This window comes from Mytilus trossulus, chromosome 9 (assembly GCF_036588685.1).
Source record: "Mytilus trossulus isolate FHL-02 chromosome 9, PNRI_Mtr1.1.1.hap1, whole genome shotgun sequence".
In the NCBI taxonomy this organism is placed as follows: domain Eukaryota; kingdom Metazoa; phylum Mollusca; class Bivalvia; order Mytilida; family Mytilidae; genus Mytilus; species Mytilus trossulus.
In genome coordinates this window covers 26,813,917-26,829,944 of record NC_086381.1, presented here as the reverse complement: position 1 = coordinate 26,829,944, position 16,028 = coordinate 26,813,917, and the positions used below count along the sequence as shown (strand labels likewise).

At 34.7% G+C, this 16,028-nt stretch overlaps 1 protein-coding gene across 1 annotated transcript; it reads right to left on the bottom strand.

Annotated features, from left to right (window-relative positions):
- Positions 1–386: 386 nt before the first annotated feature.
- LOC134685390 (cholecystokinin receptor-like) lies at positions 387–2,228 on the bottom strand. Its single transcript, XM_063545111.1, has one exon. It carries the CDS (start codon positions 2,007–2,009, stop codon positions 789–791), a length of 1,221 nt encoding a protein of 406 aa, XP_063401181.1. The 5' UTR covers positions 2,010–2,228; the 3' UTR covers positions 387–788.
- Positions 2,229–16,028: the final 13,800 nt, after the last annotated feature.

The following is a 16,028-nucleotide window of genomic DNA, read 5'->3' as shown; positions in this document are numbered from 1 at the left end:
GGAGTTTAATAAAATTGAAAATGGAAATTGGGAATGTGTCAAAGAGACAACAACCCGACCATAGAAAAAACAACAGCAGATGGTCACCAACAGGTCTTCATAATGTTTGAATAGGTAACCGAAGAAAAAAGCAATCTGCCATTGTTTATATAAATTTCTATAGAAAACATTAAAGAAACTTTATTTTTCGTTCATTTAAGAATTTAACCATAAGTGAATAATTTTATAAGTGCATGTAAGGTTACGGTACAAAACAAACTTGATACACTTTCTCGGCGTTAATACATAGGGATTGATAAAAACGTAACCCATCAGTCCATACCGCTGCAAACGATTGCTACTCCTGTGTTTACAACTTCTTGTTATGGAAATGAGTAATAGTGACATAGTAGACAAAATATTTAATATTCAATATGATTATAAACAATAACAATAAACAATCTTAGGAATGTTTAACAAAACAATAAGTTATAATTGTTCATTAGAGAAATAATATACATTTCGTTGAAGCAAAAGGTCCAATTGTTAGCAGGACAACGAATTTTGATTAAAACACACAATATTGTCCGTTAAGATTGAATTATGTAGGTACTGATAAGCTTTTTATAAAATAATGAATAAACTGTCACAAGTGGTAAACCAAAGTAATGTTACACTTTTGATAACCGAAAACAATATTCTAAAACATTGAGTAAAACATTTTCAAATCAAAATGGCGTTTATGATTACGATGTCAAGTCTTATCATTTTAAATAAATAACAATCAAAGTGTTTACCTGCTTAGCAAATTATACGGAAAAAGAACTCCTTGATTTTACTCCAAACAGTTTGCCTATACAACATCGTGACAAGAGATTGTGAAATTCTTTCCGAATTTGACCGTTTACAATTCCGTATACAATTGGATTGGTTGCATTTCCTATGAAAAAAAGATATCTGAAAACTAAGTTATTTGTAAGTCCAAAAATATCAATCCAAAATGGCAGCCATGTCAATAAATAAATAACTGTACATAAGAAAAGCATCTTTGCTGTCCGATGGTGAAAAATTCGTCTAATTTTTTCAGCCTTTCTTTTCTTGGAATTCAGTTTTGAATTGTTATTTAAGACTTGTATGTCTTTAGTTATAACTTCGGAATCTTCATTGTCAAATTCATAGGTCCTACTAACTTCAGTATCGATGTGTTCATGTTTTTGTTTGTCACAAAGAGACGAACGTATTTCCGATATTTCCGGACCTTGCGGGCTTCTTGATAAAGCTCTCTTCCGGAATTTTGTTCGTTGCCAAAGCACCATGTAAATAATAATATAGAAAATGACAATAATTATCAAACTAACAAAGAAAAACACCATGAGAACACCTTGATAAATTACAGCATACACTTGTCCATACAAAGAGTACGTAAAATGGCAGAATTTACCATCAGTCAGATCATGGTGGAATTTACATTTCACATCACGGACTTCGTAGTCAGAAACTACAGTAAAAATCCCAATCGACGGTCCAGCAGAAGCACAACTGAGGACGAAGATGAAAAGCATACCGTGTTGTACATTTTTCACAGACATTTTATGAGTAATACGACATACAGCAATGTATCTTTCAGCAGCGATAGCAACTAGTGTCAAATTAGATGCAAATATTGCAAAATGGCGCGTGAATTCAAAAGTTCTACAAACAACGTCAGTTTGAACAAGGTGTAGTTCATAAATCATAGTATATGGCATTATCATTGAGCAAACAATAAGATCTAAAATAGCCAGAGCTTTGATAAAAGTGTTAGAGGCAGACTGTTCCTTCCTGTGAAAGTACACTATCAGTACCGGAATGTTCCCAAGTATTCCAACAATAGAAAACACTCCAAGGTAGACAGCCAGAATAACATACTCTGCGCTCCAGTAACTAGTAAAGTCGGTAGACACTGACATTGAAATATTGCCATTGTTTGAAAAATTAATCATCTTCTCGTCTGTAAATTCTACATAGTATTTATTCGTTTTCTCGATCATTTAAAAACCTCAAGTGTTTTGTTTTTGTATAATAAATGAGCATAAACTATACAATATAGCGGTGAACTACGGAAGCTAATATTATGGAGATTAAATAATTTACCACTTATTCATGTACTATAGCATCCCGTTAATAAGTCGTTGAGCAAAGTATAACACCACGATTACAACTGTCATTACCACTTCCAAGCATTGCATTAGTTAAAGTGTCTCAGATGTAAATACTAACTCGTGTTAATAATTATTGAAATCGATAAGAAGGCGGGGCTTTAAACTTTACTGCATAACTGTTTGATGGGAAATCCAATACAGTTGCGACATGACATGTTATGTTTGTGTGTCACCAATTTTTTATCTGAGGAAAAGAAATTGATTATGAAAAGAAACAAGAGACGGAACTGTCTTAGACATTTACATCTTTTGTCTTATTATAAGAGTTAAAGCTCATTAATGATAAAAATGAAGAAGAACACGTAAGAAAATCATATTTACCCTGCATGATCACGTAAATAAAGACATACAAAATCTATCTTCTTACTGGGACTACTGGGTTTCTGTAGGAGTTACATTATTATCAAATCTCTTCAGGAAGAAAGAAAAAAATAATTTCCATTTATAACTATTTCTGTGTTTAATGAATCATTTCACAAAAGTACCCTTTACCTAACAATTCTAGTTCACACAACTTATGACTATATAACCAACATACATACAAGTTTAAGTTTGAGAAATTTTGACTGGCGACTTTATTATTACAGAATTTCCAGGGTATATCATAAAAAAAAATCACTGTTGTTTGATACTCATAACAAAGTGTAAACACACTATTGTTTAAAGAAATAAAGAAACTGTAATACACGGATTATAAAATTTATGTACTGTGATGATTTTGTATCTATGGTTAAGTTGTTTATATTGGTTACTGTTCGACAGAAGCCTCATTTTATATATTTATATGGTACTTTGATAAACATAGAAAAGAGTTAGATGTTTCGCGGGTAAACTTTGGGTCAGGTTCAATGTGAATGGGTGTTCCTTAGAACTCAGATACGAGTAACGAGACACTTTGATAGAACACCCCTCCTTCAATAATGGTACAGCTACCATTGGGGTATATAAGCTGGAGAGAATCCTAGCTCTGGTCGATTGTCATATGTTTGAAGACGAAGACCTGAAGTACGGTACGTAGATATTTGAGATCGCTGTCTCTTATATATTAAATATTGTGTTCGTATTACTAAGAGTAATAAAGAACAGGTCGGTGCCTGTTATAAATAGGGACTTGTACATTTACAAGCGGAACCGTATTGTACCGTATAGGACAAGTGTGAGTCTGTGTGACCACCTTGTAAAGTACATAATTGTACAAGAGGAACAAAGACAAGTGTGTAAACTTGTAGGGTGCATTATTGTACCAGGAGGACAAGTTTGTTCCTGACCCAGGACAAATTTGTAAGAGTACAAATTTGTACCGGTGTATATAATTTGAGTAGAATAGTTTAAAGATAGTTTATTAAAGATTGCAAAGAGCAGTTGTATATATTTTGGTTCATTGGCGTATATGTTTGAATATAGATTATTTGTTATACATTTTGTAAATAGAGCAATTTTGGATCCAGTATCAAACTGGTAACGGACACATTCTAAATTAAAATAGACACGCTTACCCTGTGTACACGTTACATAATTTGGTGGCTAGCGGTGGGATCCAAATTGTTCATTTTTAAATCCATAGTGAAAGATTATATCCAAATTTGAACATCTCATAATTGTATATCCGAACTGTCTTGTGAGAATTTACTGTTCACTTTTGCACAGATCATTTTTGTTCAAACTGTTCACTTTTGCACAGATCAAAATTGTCCTGTTAATGTTTTAAATTTCCCACGGTTAAATTACGATTATTATTTACATTAGGGATTAACGATCGATAGTGGTACAGGCAAAATTTTGATTGACATTTATTACGTTGTGTTGATATTATTATATTGTGAATGCATAGTTATATCACAAATTAAAGTACAAAAATGTCCTTTGACGACGAATTGACAAAACAAATTGAAGATATGGAAGAGACAAGGTATAGAAACAGTTTTGTTTCGTCTACACCTAAAGATCAGGGTGTTCGTCCAAAAGATACTTTTATGAAAAGAAATGATTCGGGTCTGGGATCAAGAGGGTCCTCATTGTCAAGAAGGGAGATAATGAAAAAGTTGATTTACCAACATTCAACAACCCGAATATGCACAAAACTGTTAAATTTTCCCAAATTGATTTAAAGGAAGGGGACACTTTGCCTTTACCCATAGATAATAGTTACATTAGGGAAAAAGACAAAACTGACAAATCAAAGTACCGACATACTGGTAACACAAATAATTCTGGTGTGAAAATTAAACCATGTCAATATAACGGTAGCACATCATGGACGGACTATTTGTCCCATTTTGAAATGTGTGCACTTGTAAATAATTGGTCGGAAAACCAAAAAGGGTTATATTTGGCGGTATCGTTAATGGGACAAGCACAGGCTGTACTTGGAGATTTACCAAGTGAGAAAAGACAAAACTTTTCCGATCTAGTCAGCGCACTTGAAGAGCGATTCGCGCCTTCTAGTCAAACTGAGTTATACAGAGTTCAGTTTAAAGAAAGACGTCAAAAAGCCAGCGAATCTCTTCCCGAATTAGGCCAGTCAATTCGGAGATTGTCCAACTTGGCATATCCTACTGCCCCGTTGGACGTACGAGAAACTCTCGGGAAAGAGCAGTTTATTGACGCGCTCGTTGATTCGGAAATGCGACTTAGAATAAAACAATCGCGACCGAAAGGTTTAAATGATGCCGTGAGACTTGCCGTTGAACTAGAGGCTTACAATAAAGCCGAACATAACGTGAGAGAGGGACGAGGTTATTTACGGCAAACTAATAACGATGACGAATTAAGTAGGGGAGAAAAGATTACAAATAGTGACTCGCCAAACAAAGACATAGCATCATGGATGCAAACAATTGAGAAAAGTCTAAGTACTCTTACGACTGAAATGACAAAATTAAAATCTAATGGTACAAATGCGGGGCCTTATTATGCTAAAACGGGATATACCCAAAGTAAAAGGACAAATAAGGGTTGTTACAATTGTGGCAAATTTGGTCATTTAGCAAGGGACTGTCGCCTACCCCGAAGAAATCAGAACCATTATAATAGAAATAAGGGGGATGGGTCTGTCAAAACATTAATGAAAACTAGGAAACAAAATAACCGTAAGACAAATGAAGGTGCGGTTACAACAGCATCTGAAGATGCTGGTATGTATGTCAAACTAAATGTAGGAGACATTGAAGCCAAGTTTGTGGTTGATACAGGAGCAACTTTGACATTGGTATCTTCCAAGTTATATGATATGTTGACTCCATTAGATAAATCATATCTAAGTGAAGTTAAGACAAGTGTTAGGTCAGTATGTGGCACTAAGCTAGAGCTTCGTGGAAAAGGCAGGTTCAATCTGCACTTCGGTCCGAATATGTTGCAATCTGAAGCTGTTGTGACTGATCTGCAAGTTGACGGTATACTTGGTTTGGATTTCATGAAAAGACATAATTGTTTAATTGATGTTAAGAATGGACACTTTTGTATTGGGGATTTTAGGGTAGATTTGTGTTTTCAGGGATCAATAGGCTGTTACCGAGTGGTTGCTTCAGAAGCGGTTGTTATACCGCCAAGGTCAGAAATAGTCATTAATGGCACGGTTTGCTTAGCAGAAGGTCAGAAATTACCTGCTGACAATGCTTTGTTAGAGGCAAATGAGCATGCAGGGAAAGACTACATTTTGACTGCTAGAACGTTGGTAAGGTCAGGCGAAAAAGTCCCTGTTAGATTAATGAACACAGAACTAGATCCTAAGACAATCTATCCCGGTACAACTATAGCCCAAATGTCTGGTGTTGAACAAGTACTAGATGGTAATATTGGTTCAAATGAACAGACACATAACGGACTTAGACCAGATTTACAAGATTTGTTAGACAGGACATCAGATGAATTGACTTCGAAAGACAAACAAAAAGTAAAATCTTTGTTGATAGAAAATCAGAACTTGTTTGCTTCATCTGATGTTGACTTGGGAAGGACCAATCTTGTAAAACATGAAATCAATACGGGAAACGCAAGGCCTTTTAAAGAACCGCCTCGTCGTACACCGTATCATTTGAACAAGGTGGTTAATGACAACCTTGACAAAATGTTACAAAAAGGGATTATTGAACCCTCCCATAGTCCCTGGGCGGCAGGGATAGTCTTAGTTAAGAAAAAGGACGACACTTATCGCTTTTGCGTAGATTATAGACGCTTAAACAGTGTTACTCTTAATAAAGACGCGTACCCTTTACCAAGGATTGACGATTCGTTGGATCATTTAGCAGGAAATAAATGGTACAGTACTCTGGACTGTTGTTCAGGATATTGGCAGGTGGAGCTTGCCGAAAATGACAAACACAAAACCGCTTTTGCAACGCGAAGGGGTTTATTTCAATTTCGCGTCATGCCTTTTGGGTTGTGTTGCGCTGCACAGACATTTGAGCGATTGATGGAAACCATTCTAGCTGGTTTGCAGTGGGAAACATGTCTGGTATACATTGACGATATAATCGTTTTTGGAAAAACACTAGATGGTATGCTTGACAATTTAAGAGACGTTTTTGCTAGGCTCAAATCGGCTGGTTTAAAGCTGAAGGCAAAGAAGTGCACCTTGTGTACCACCAAGGTTCGTTTCTTAGGACATATTGTCTCTGAGGAAGGAATATCAACCGACCCAGACAAGATTAAGGCTGTTAAAGAGTGGCCCACACCTACACATGTAACTGAAGTTCGTTTCTTTTTAGGTCTTTGTGGGTACTATAGGAAATTTATTAAAAACTTTGCCCACATTGCTAAACCACTACACAAAATAACAGAGAAAGAAACCAAATTTGTTTGGAATTCAGAATGTCAAGAATCATTCGACCAATTGAAAGGTAAATTAATAAACGCACCAGTTCTTGCATATCCAGATTTTAACAAAGAATTCATTTTGGATACTGATGCAAGCAATTTGGCAGTCGGAGCTGTCCTGACTCAGAAATCTGACGAAGGGCTAGAACATGTTGTAGCTTACGCTAGTCGTACTCTTTCAAAATCAGAACGGAGGTACTGTGTGACACGCAAGGAGTTGCTTGCTGTGGTTTGTTTTGTTAAACATTTCAAACCATACCTTTATGGTAGAAAATTCACAGTACGAACTGATCACGGATCCTTAAAGTGGTTACTTAACTTTAAGAACCCAGAAGGACAGATAGCTAGATGGATAGAGACATTAGGATCATTTGAGATGCAAATTCAACATCGACCAGGAGTACAACATAGGAATGCAGACGCACTTAGTCGCATTCCTTGCAAACAATGCGGTTATCATTCTGGCTTAGAAAATGAAAATGATTTGACTATGACTGAAAACCAACATGACAAAGTTAATGCTATCACCCGTTTTGATAGTAGTAATGACAGAGATTATGACAGTGAAGATCATGATCTGTCTTTAAAGGAAATTCAAAATAATGATCACGACTTGAAAATAGTGACAAAATGGGTAGAAACAGACGAACGTCCTGATTACAAAGATATTTCAGATAAGGGATTTTTCTTAAGATCACTTTGGAATCAATGGAACAACTTAGAGATAAGAGACGGACTTATCTACAGACGATTTGAAGACCCTGCAACCAAAATTATAAAAATGCAGGCTATCATTCCCTTATCAGAACGCAAAAAGGTACTACAATTTTCACATGATGATAAATGTTCTGCTCATTTGGGTATCCATAAAACTTTGGCGAAAATTAGACAATCGTATTATTGGCCTGGATTACAAAACGACGTCAGGACTTACGTAAATGGATGTGACAAATGTGCAAAGCGAAAAAGTCCACAAAAGTCCAAAAGAGCTCCAATGGCTTTAGTTGAAGCTAATGGGCCAATGGAAAGGATAGCTACAGATATCCTTGGTGAGTTGCCAGAAACAGAGAATGGTAACAAATATATCTTGGTAGTTTCTGACTACTACACAAAGTGGACAGAATCTTTTGCCATGCCAAATATGGAAGCTAAGACTGTAGCTAAGATTATTGTTGAAGAAGTAATTGTAAGATTTGGTGTTCCTCATTGGATACATTCAGATCAAGGCAGGCAATTTGAAAGCTTGTTGTTTCAAGAGATGTGTTGTGTTCTCAACATAAAGAAAACACGTACCACCCCATATCATCCGAAATCTGATGGTATGGTGGAAAGATTTAATAAGACTCTTGCAACAATGTTAAGTTCATTTGTGGAACAGAACCAGAGAGACTGGGATGAATACATTCCTTTTGTCATGATGGCATATAGGGCATCAGAGCACGAGACGACTGGACAAACGCCGAATAGTCTCATGTTAGGTAGGGAACTATCAACCCCTTTAGACATCATGTATGAAATGCCACCATCAGTTAAAGATATCCCTGCACATTAATGGGCTTGGGAACTTAAGGAGAAGTTAGAACACTCTCACAGCTTTGTCAGAGGTAAAGTTAAAGGACAAATGCGCAGACAGAAACACTATCACGACCTCAAACTGTCATATCAAAATTTCAGAAAAGATGATGAGGTATACGTCTATTTCCCAGTAAAGAAACCTGGGATGTCTTCAAAACTGACTAGTTTCTGGAAAGGTCCTTTTAAAATTCTCGACAAATATGGTGACCTTACATATAAAGTTGACTGTGGATACAGAGGGAAACCACAAGTCATACATGTCGACAGACTTAAGAAAAAGAACAAACAGACATTAAGGACAGAATCGGATAATAACACTTTTGTTCCATTAGACATTGAAAACAATAGTGTTGAAGATGGCCCTATGGACATGATAGAGACTCCATATGTGCAAGACATTGCTGTCCATGAGTCAACTTTGCCGGAGGAAGAAACGGAAGAAAGTAGTTATGAAGGTCGTCGTACAAGGCGAAAACCAGCTTGGATGGCAGATTATGTTGTTAAATAGATTTTGTACATTTATTTGAAGTATGTGTATATAGTATTTCTATGTTTTATCCGTTTGAAACATGTAAAAGATAGTTTTAGACATGCGGGACGCATGTGTTTTTGAGGCGTGGGTTATGTGATGATTTTGTATCTATGGTTAAGTTGTTTATATTGGTTACTGTTCGACAGAAGCCTCATTTTATATATTTATATGGTACTTTGATAAACATAGAAAAGAGTTAGATGTTTCGCGGGTAAACTTTGGGTCAGGTTCAATGTAAAGGGGTGTTCCTTAGGAAACTCAGATACGAGTAACGAGACACTTTGATAGAACACCCCTCCTTCAATAATGGTACAGCTACCATTGGGGTATATAAGCTGGAGAGAATCCTAGCTCAGGGTCGATTGTCATATGTTTGAAGACGAAGACCTGAAGTACGGTACGTAGATATTTGAGATCGCTGTCTCTTATATATTAAATATTGTGTTCGTATTACTAAGAGTAATAAAGAACAGGTCGGTGCCTGTTATAAATACGGACTTGTACATTTACAAGCGGAACCGTATTGTACCGTATAGGACAAGTGTGAGTCTGTGTGACCACCTTGTAAAGTACATAATTGTACAAGAGGAACAAAGACAAGTGTGTAAACTTGTAGGGTGCATTATTGTACCAGGAGGACAAGTTTGTTCCTGACCCAGGACAAATTTGTAAGAGTACAAATTTGTACCGGTGTATATAATTTGAGTAGAATAGTTTAAAGATAGTTTATTAAAGATTGCAAAGAGCAGTTGTATATATTCTGGTTCATTGGCTTATATGTTTGAATATAGATTATTTGTTATACATTTTGTAAATAGAGCAATTTTGGATCCAGTATCAACTGGTAACGGACACATTCTAAATTAAAATAGACACGCTTACCCTTTGTACACGTTACAGTACTTTAGACTCAATAGTTTTTTTGTTGTTGTTGCCACATACCAATGCACTTAGTAATACCATGACGTAGACAGATTTCCTTTTGATACTCATATTTCTTCAACTGACGAAATTTGTTCACCTCAGCTTTACTATTCTTGAAACATCTACGTAGTCATTAATCGTTGTCTTATACTCGACCTTCACATGGACTGTATACTCTAAAAGGCCTAGACATAGCAGTGGGAATAATATAATAGATACCAAAGAAGGAAAACGACACACCACAAATAAAAGAAACCTGCATGTCAAGATGTTTTCAAATTACAAATATTTACAGAATATTTTTCAATTTCTGAATGTTTACAGAAAAGAGTTTTCACATATGGTACACATGTAGCCTACAAATCTATGTTGAATATAAGCAAGTACAAACTATTTGTTTTTGTTATATCTTGATCATATTAAAACCTAAATAAAACTGGATGAAGCGGATTTTTAAAAAGTTACTTATGATAGAATTAAAATTTGGACTGCATGATGTTACTTTAATTATTTCAAGGAGCTAACACTATTGCAAACAAAAAAAGACTGAAGAATTAATCGTTACGTCATTTTTTACTTTTCAATCAATTTTCAGACTAATTTGCGATGAATTCAGAACTGATCAGACGTTTTGCTTGCAGTCAACTCAGATCTGTTGAGTCTAAGTATCACTGAATGCTACACGAAACTTGCCTGAGGATCAAAACTTACAAAAACTGCCAACTGATTCCGTATTGTAAACACTAGATGATGAATTCTTATATGTTTGTTTCTATTAAACAGAAATTTGTATAATTTGTCAAACTTTATAAAATATTTCCTTTTATTTGGGACACGGGTTTTGTATGTTTTCAGTACCATTGTATCTACTCAGTGCGGAGTCAGGTTTTGGACATTATGATGAATACATGTACAAATGTAGCATGTCAGGAATATGTGTGTTTCTCAATAATTGTTCTTATGTTGATCTACTGCGGATAATTCCCTTCAAAGTCCTTAGTTGAAATTGTTTTTGAGAAAATTATTATATCTTGAGATTTTATAATATATATACATTCTATGGTAAAGTTGAGTGCATTTTTTTCCCCCATTTCGTTATTTTTAATATATTTTTGTGACAGAAAGAGAATGAAGTTAATACCGCGTAATCTTACTTGATACTAAACCAAATCATGTAATTTATCATACTTTCCTCATTTTTTATACAAATGACATACCGATTATAGTTGTAAGCTGTAAATTAATTCTCACATCTAGATGAGATTGGTGGATATTGCTATATCCTAATAGAATTCACCTTAAATTCACCTAAACTAAATAAATTTTCGATTTAGTAAAATTGTTTTCCTGCGTTCTGTTTTATATTTAGTACGTAAGTAAGTTCTTAATATATCTCTCGACTACAATCATTTTATGAACTTGATATTGTGTCAAGGTATCTTCTTTTGTATCAAATCATTTGTACTTTTGAATATAACAGGAGTTTAAAACATAATTTCAATCCTTTCTACCTCAATTAATTGCTTTTAAACTTGAATATCAAAGTCAAAAACTTTATTGGAACTCTATACTTAATCAACTTCCTGTTTTCATATGTAAGGTGAACTATCTACTTGACCTTCTCGTCTGATACATAAAAAAGATATGTGTCACGTCGATTAATATCATTCACAAATAGTGATCATAGAGAAGTCTGGGGAGTAGGCAAACACTTTTTTAAATAAAGGAGTAGGTTCGGTAAGGGCCGATTATGGCCTCAAATTTCAGGTTTATCTAACGAAAGTTTATGGTCACTTTTGAAACACTTAAATGTCTATTTCAATTTATTCGATTATTTTAATTGAAAGATTTTAACTGATTTAGTCATTAAAAACGCTCTGATTCAAGCTGAAATTTGAAAAATCTGTCAAATATGCCTAAAAAACGTCACTTTTCAGAGGTTTTTTGTCAAAAATAAATGTTGCCGCATCCGTGTTCATCCTCAACCTTTATATGCGTTATGTATTATCATCAAATACAACTTACATTTCAGTATTATGAATGAACACGAATGCGGCCACTTTCATTTCAGACGGAAACCGTCTGAAAATTAACCGAAATGCTAAAATTCTGAAGATTTCAGTAATTTAACATGACTTAATGATGCTAGAACGCGATGTTTGTGCATTGTATTGTCAAAAGCAGCTCATATTTATGTAGCAGAAGCATTTGACTTTCCAAAATATAGCTTAAAGATTACATTTTCACAATTTTCTAAAACTGCTATATTTTGGGGCCAAAAAGGGGTCTTGCTGAACCTACTCCTTTAATTCTGCTAATATTCTTTCTCCATGATTTGTCGAAAAATGTTTTTTAAAGTCCAGCTTTTTTGTTGTTGTAGGGATGTATAAGTATCATGCAACGTTCTGTCTGTTTTTTTTATTAGTTGTATTTCTGCTTTGTATCGATCTGACAAGTTAAATAAACCTTTTCGACAGATTTTTATAGGTCGTTCTTACGTCGTAGTAATGTAACATCATGCACTGTCCCAGGTTAGGATAGAAAGGACGCAAACAAACTGATTAACCCTGCCAAATTCTGTACGTGGCTGTCCCAAGTCACGAGCCTGAAATCAGTGCTTCCCGTTTGATGAGGTGTATTATAATTGTGTTTGTTCATTATTTTGTACTTACTATACATGCCGTTAGTTTTCTCGTTTGAATTATTTCACATTTGTCATTTTGGGACCTTTTATAGCAAACAACGCTTTATGGGTTTTGCTCATTGTTGTAGGCCGTATGATGACCTATAATTGTTTTATCTATGTCATTTGGTCTCAGAATTGTCTGATTTGCAATCATACCACATCTTCTTTCTTATTTTTATATCATCTTGTGTACTGGTCAATTGTAACGTCCTTTCCTGTCACTGATGTTTGTTGAAAACTAGCAGGTTTTCACCATTTTCTATTTACAGTTTACACCACCTTTCACAGGTAAGGTTAGGAACACCGCAACATTCTGTGTGTATGCGCCTGTCTTAACCCGTAATTCAGCGGTTATCGAATGTTGCTGTGTTACAAATTTGTTTTTTCATTCATTCTTTGAAGATAAATAAGGCCGTTAGTTTAATTGTTTGAATTGTAATACATTTGTCATTTCGGGGCTTTTTATAGCTGACTGTACAATATTGGCTGTGCAAATTGTTGAAGGCCGTACGATTACCTGTGATAGTTGTTTATTTCTGTGTCATTTGGTCTCTTGTGAAGTGTTGTCTCATTAACAATCACACCACGTCTTCTATTTTAAATGATTTTATTTCAATAGCTAAAGTTTATCGTTTATTTTTAATTAAGCACATAAGTTTTCTTAAAGGGTGGGTTTGATGACAGTTTTTCGTGAACTCGTTATACAAGAGACAATTTAGAACTTACATTTATCCATCACTGAAGGCTATTATCTAGTTTGCAAATGTTAATTACTTGAAAAACAAAAGGTCCTGGAAGGAAGTATTTTTTTTATCAACAGAATTGTCCTATATTATAGTTATAACTAAAGTTTTTGAATCCTTTGATTAGCTGCTTTACGTCTTGCCCGCTAACAAATTGAAAACTGCTTATACGCCTTATTTTAACTCCCGAATTTTAGTATTCGCGTATTGTCATCTTAGAAAGTCTTACTGATTAAATACTACAATAGGGAACAATTTGCCAATGATTGAATTAGTACTGCAACCCTGTAATTATGCTCCGTGTATATAGCAAAATCTGAAATACACCGTTTCGTGGTGCGCCTGTCAGATAGTGTAATAGTAACAGGTAAATATGTTATTTGGTATCGGTATACTAAGATTCTACCCGGAACTCGTTAATTATTGCCACAATTAATTATGTGGAAAACAAAAGGGTCTGTCAGACTTGAGTGGTGTAATTTTTAATCAACACCATTATTCTATATTCAATTTGGCTATATATAAAATTGAATTCTTTGATTTCTCTTTTTTACCTGATGACGGCTGACAAATTGGACCTCGTTATTTTAGTATTATAAATGTTTGTAAAATTAATTGCAAAGAAAGTCTTAATACATCAAAACGGTTATGCAAGTCTTCGATCGAAAAAAGCGCACGTTATATCATGGCCGAAATAAAAAAAAAAGTAAATAAAAGAGTCCAACGAACTCTGCAAATAACCTAAATAAAATAATCTAAACAGATCTGATATTTGACATTCGATAATTATACTTGAAAATTCTATATCCTTTAACGCGTTAGGAAATTTAATCATTTTTCTTTTTCCTTCTGTTTTTTAAAATTGAAATTCCTAACAAATACCCAACTGTGCTACATGATTTATTCATTAGTTATAATTTGGTTTTAGATCACGATTCGTGTCGTCACTGCTTTTGTTATTTAATTTGTTTTTTTTTTCTTTCTGAGATTTGTGTCAAACTGGAAATTCAAGAATTTTTCCAGGGAATTTTACAGCTTGTTGTAATGTTGTGCTGTTTCATCCCTCTCTAGGTGACGGAGAGGTTTGCCGAGTGACCGGGAACATGTTTAACCCTTGAATGTTCCGGTCATGTGTCGTTTGTCGTGGTCTATTATAATTATTAGATTTTGTCATATAGAGATCTTTCTTTCAAGCTTGCTTTAGGATATTTTAGTGGTTTTAACTGTAATGTCTGTTTGTTTTGTTCACACATCGTTGTCAATATACATGTAATGGAATTTGATGCAACTTACATACAAGTGAAAGGTTAAGCTATTTAATGTACCATCATTTTCTACATAAGAAAATGGCTGTAAATGTACCAAGTCAGGAATATGACTTTCCGCTTTGACTTTTCGTCTGAGTTCAGTATTTTTGTGATTTTACTATTTAGTATTTTTGTGATTTTACTTTTTTGTTGTATAGTGATGTACAGTTTCTATCATTTACGTCATTTGGCCCTAGTGAATCGCTGTATCGTTTGCAAATATACTTCACCTTATAATTGTTATCAATTTTTCAATTCGTAAAAAACACATACATTTACTCAAATGTAATGCTTCAACTGACCACCTACACAAGGCTATAATCGAATGAAGTCGAATAAAATATTGATACCTGCACCATTTTGTCTGAAAATTAGATGAAACTGAAGAACAATTTGAAATTGAAATGTGCAATATGTCTATACATTTTATATAAATTGTGTGTTGCAACTTGAATACTGTAACATATTAAATCATTTCTATTTCCTATGCAAAACCCACTCCTAAATTTGGTTTATACAATACGATCACGTCAACTTGTGTTACATTTAGATTATTATATGACAGACCTACACGAGAGAGGATAGTTTAAACATAAAACCAAAATAAGAGAAAACAATTGGCAAACGAAATCATAACGCTGACAACGAACCAAAACCATTAGGAAACGAAAGAAGGCGAAAAGACACTAGTCCCAAAAACTCTCACACTGAAAAGCAAACAAGCTCCACTGCAATCAATGGTGAAAACATGACATGTACTACGTAATATCTAGCAGGGTCGTGTTCAATATCGTAGCAGCTACATAGTTGCTATCAATATATATGTAGAAACTATAGGCTAGCTGCACTTTCAATAGACAAAAATCTACGAAGCACTACGAAGCAGCTACGATATTGAACGCGGTCCTGTCATTTGTCACTAGTGACATCCGTATATTGTGTTTTCTTTGTTTGAATTACTAAGAACCATCGTGACGGTAAACTCGTGTGCTCCGCAATTACTACATGCAGTAACTAGTGACATCCGTATAGTGTGTTTTCTTTGTTTGAATTACTAAGAACCATCGTGATGGTAAACTCGTGTGCTCCGCAATTACTACATGCAGTAACTAGTGACATCCGTATAGTGTGTTTTCTTTGTTTGAATTACTAAGAACCATCGTGATGGTAAACTCGTGTGCTCCGCAATTACTACTTGCAGTAACTAGTGACATCCGTAGCGTTAGATACACATAACCATTTAATTCAGTGAAGCAATGCATATTA

Coding starts and splice junctions, on each gene's coding strand:
- LOC134685390 (XM_063545111.1), bottom strand. CDS start 2,009: ATGATCGAGAAAACGAATAAATACTATGTAGAATTTACAGACGAGAAG.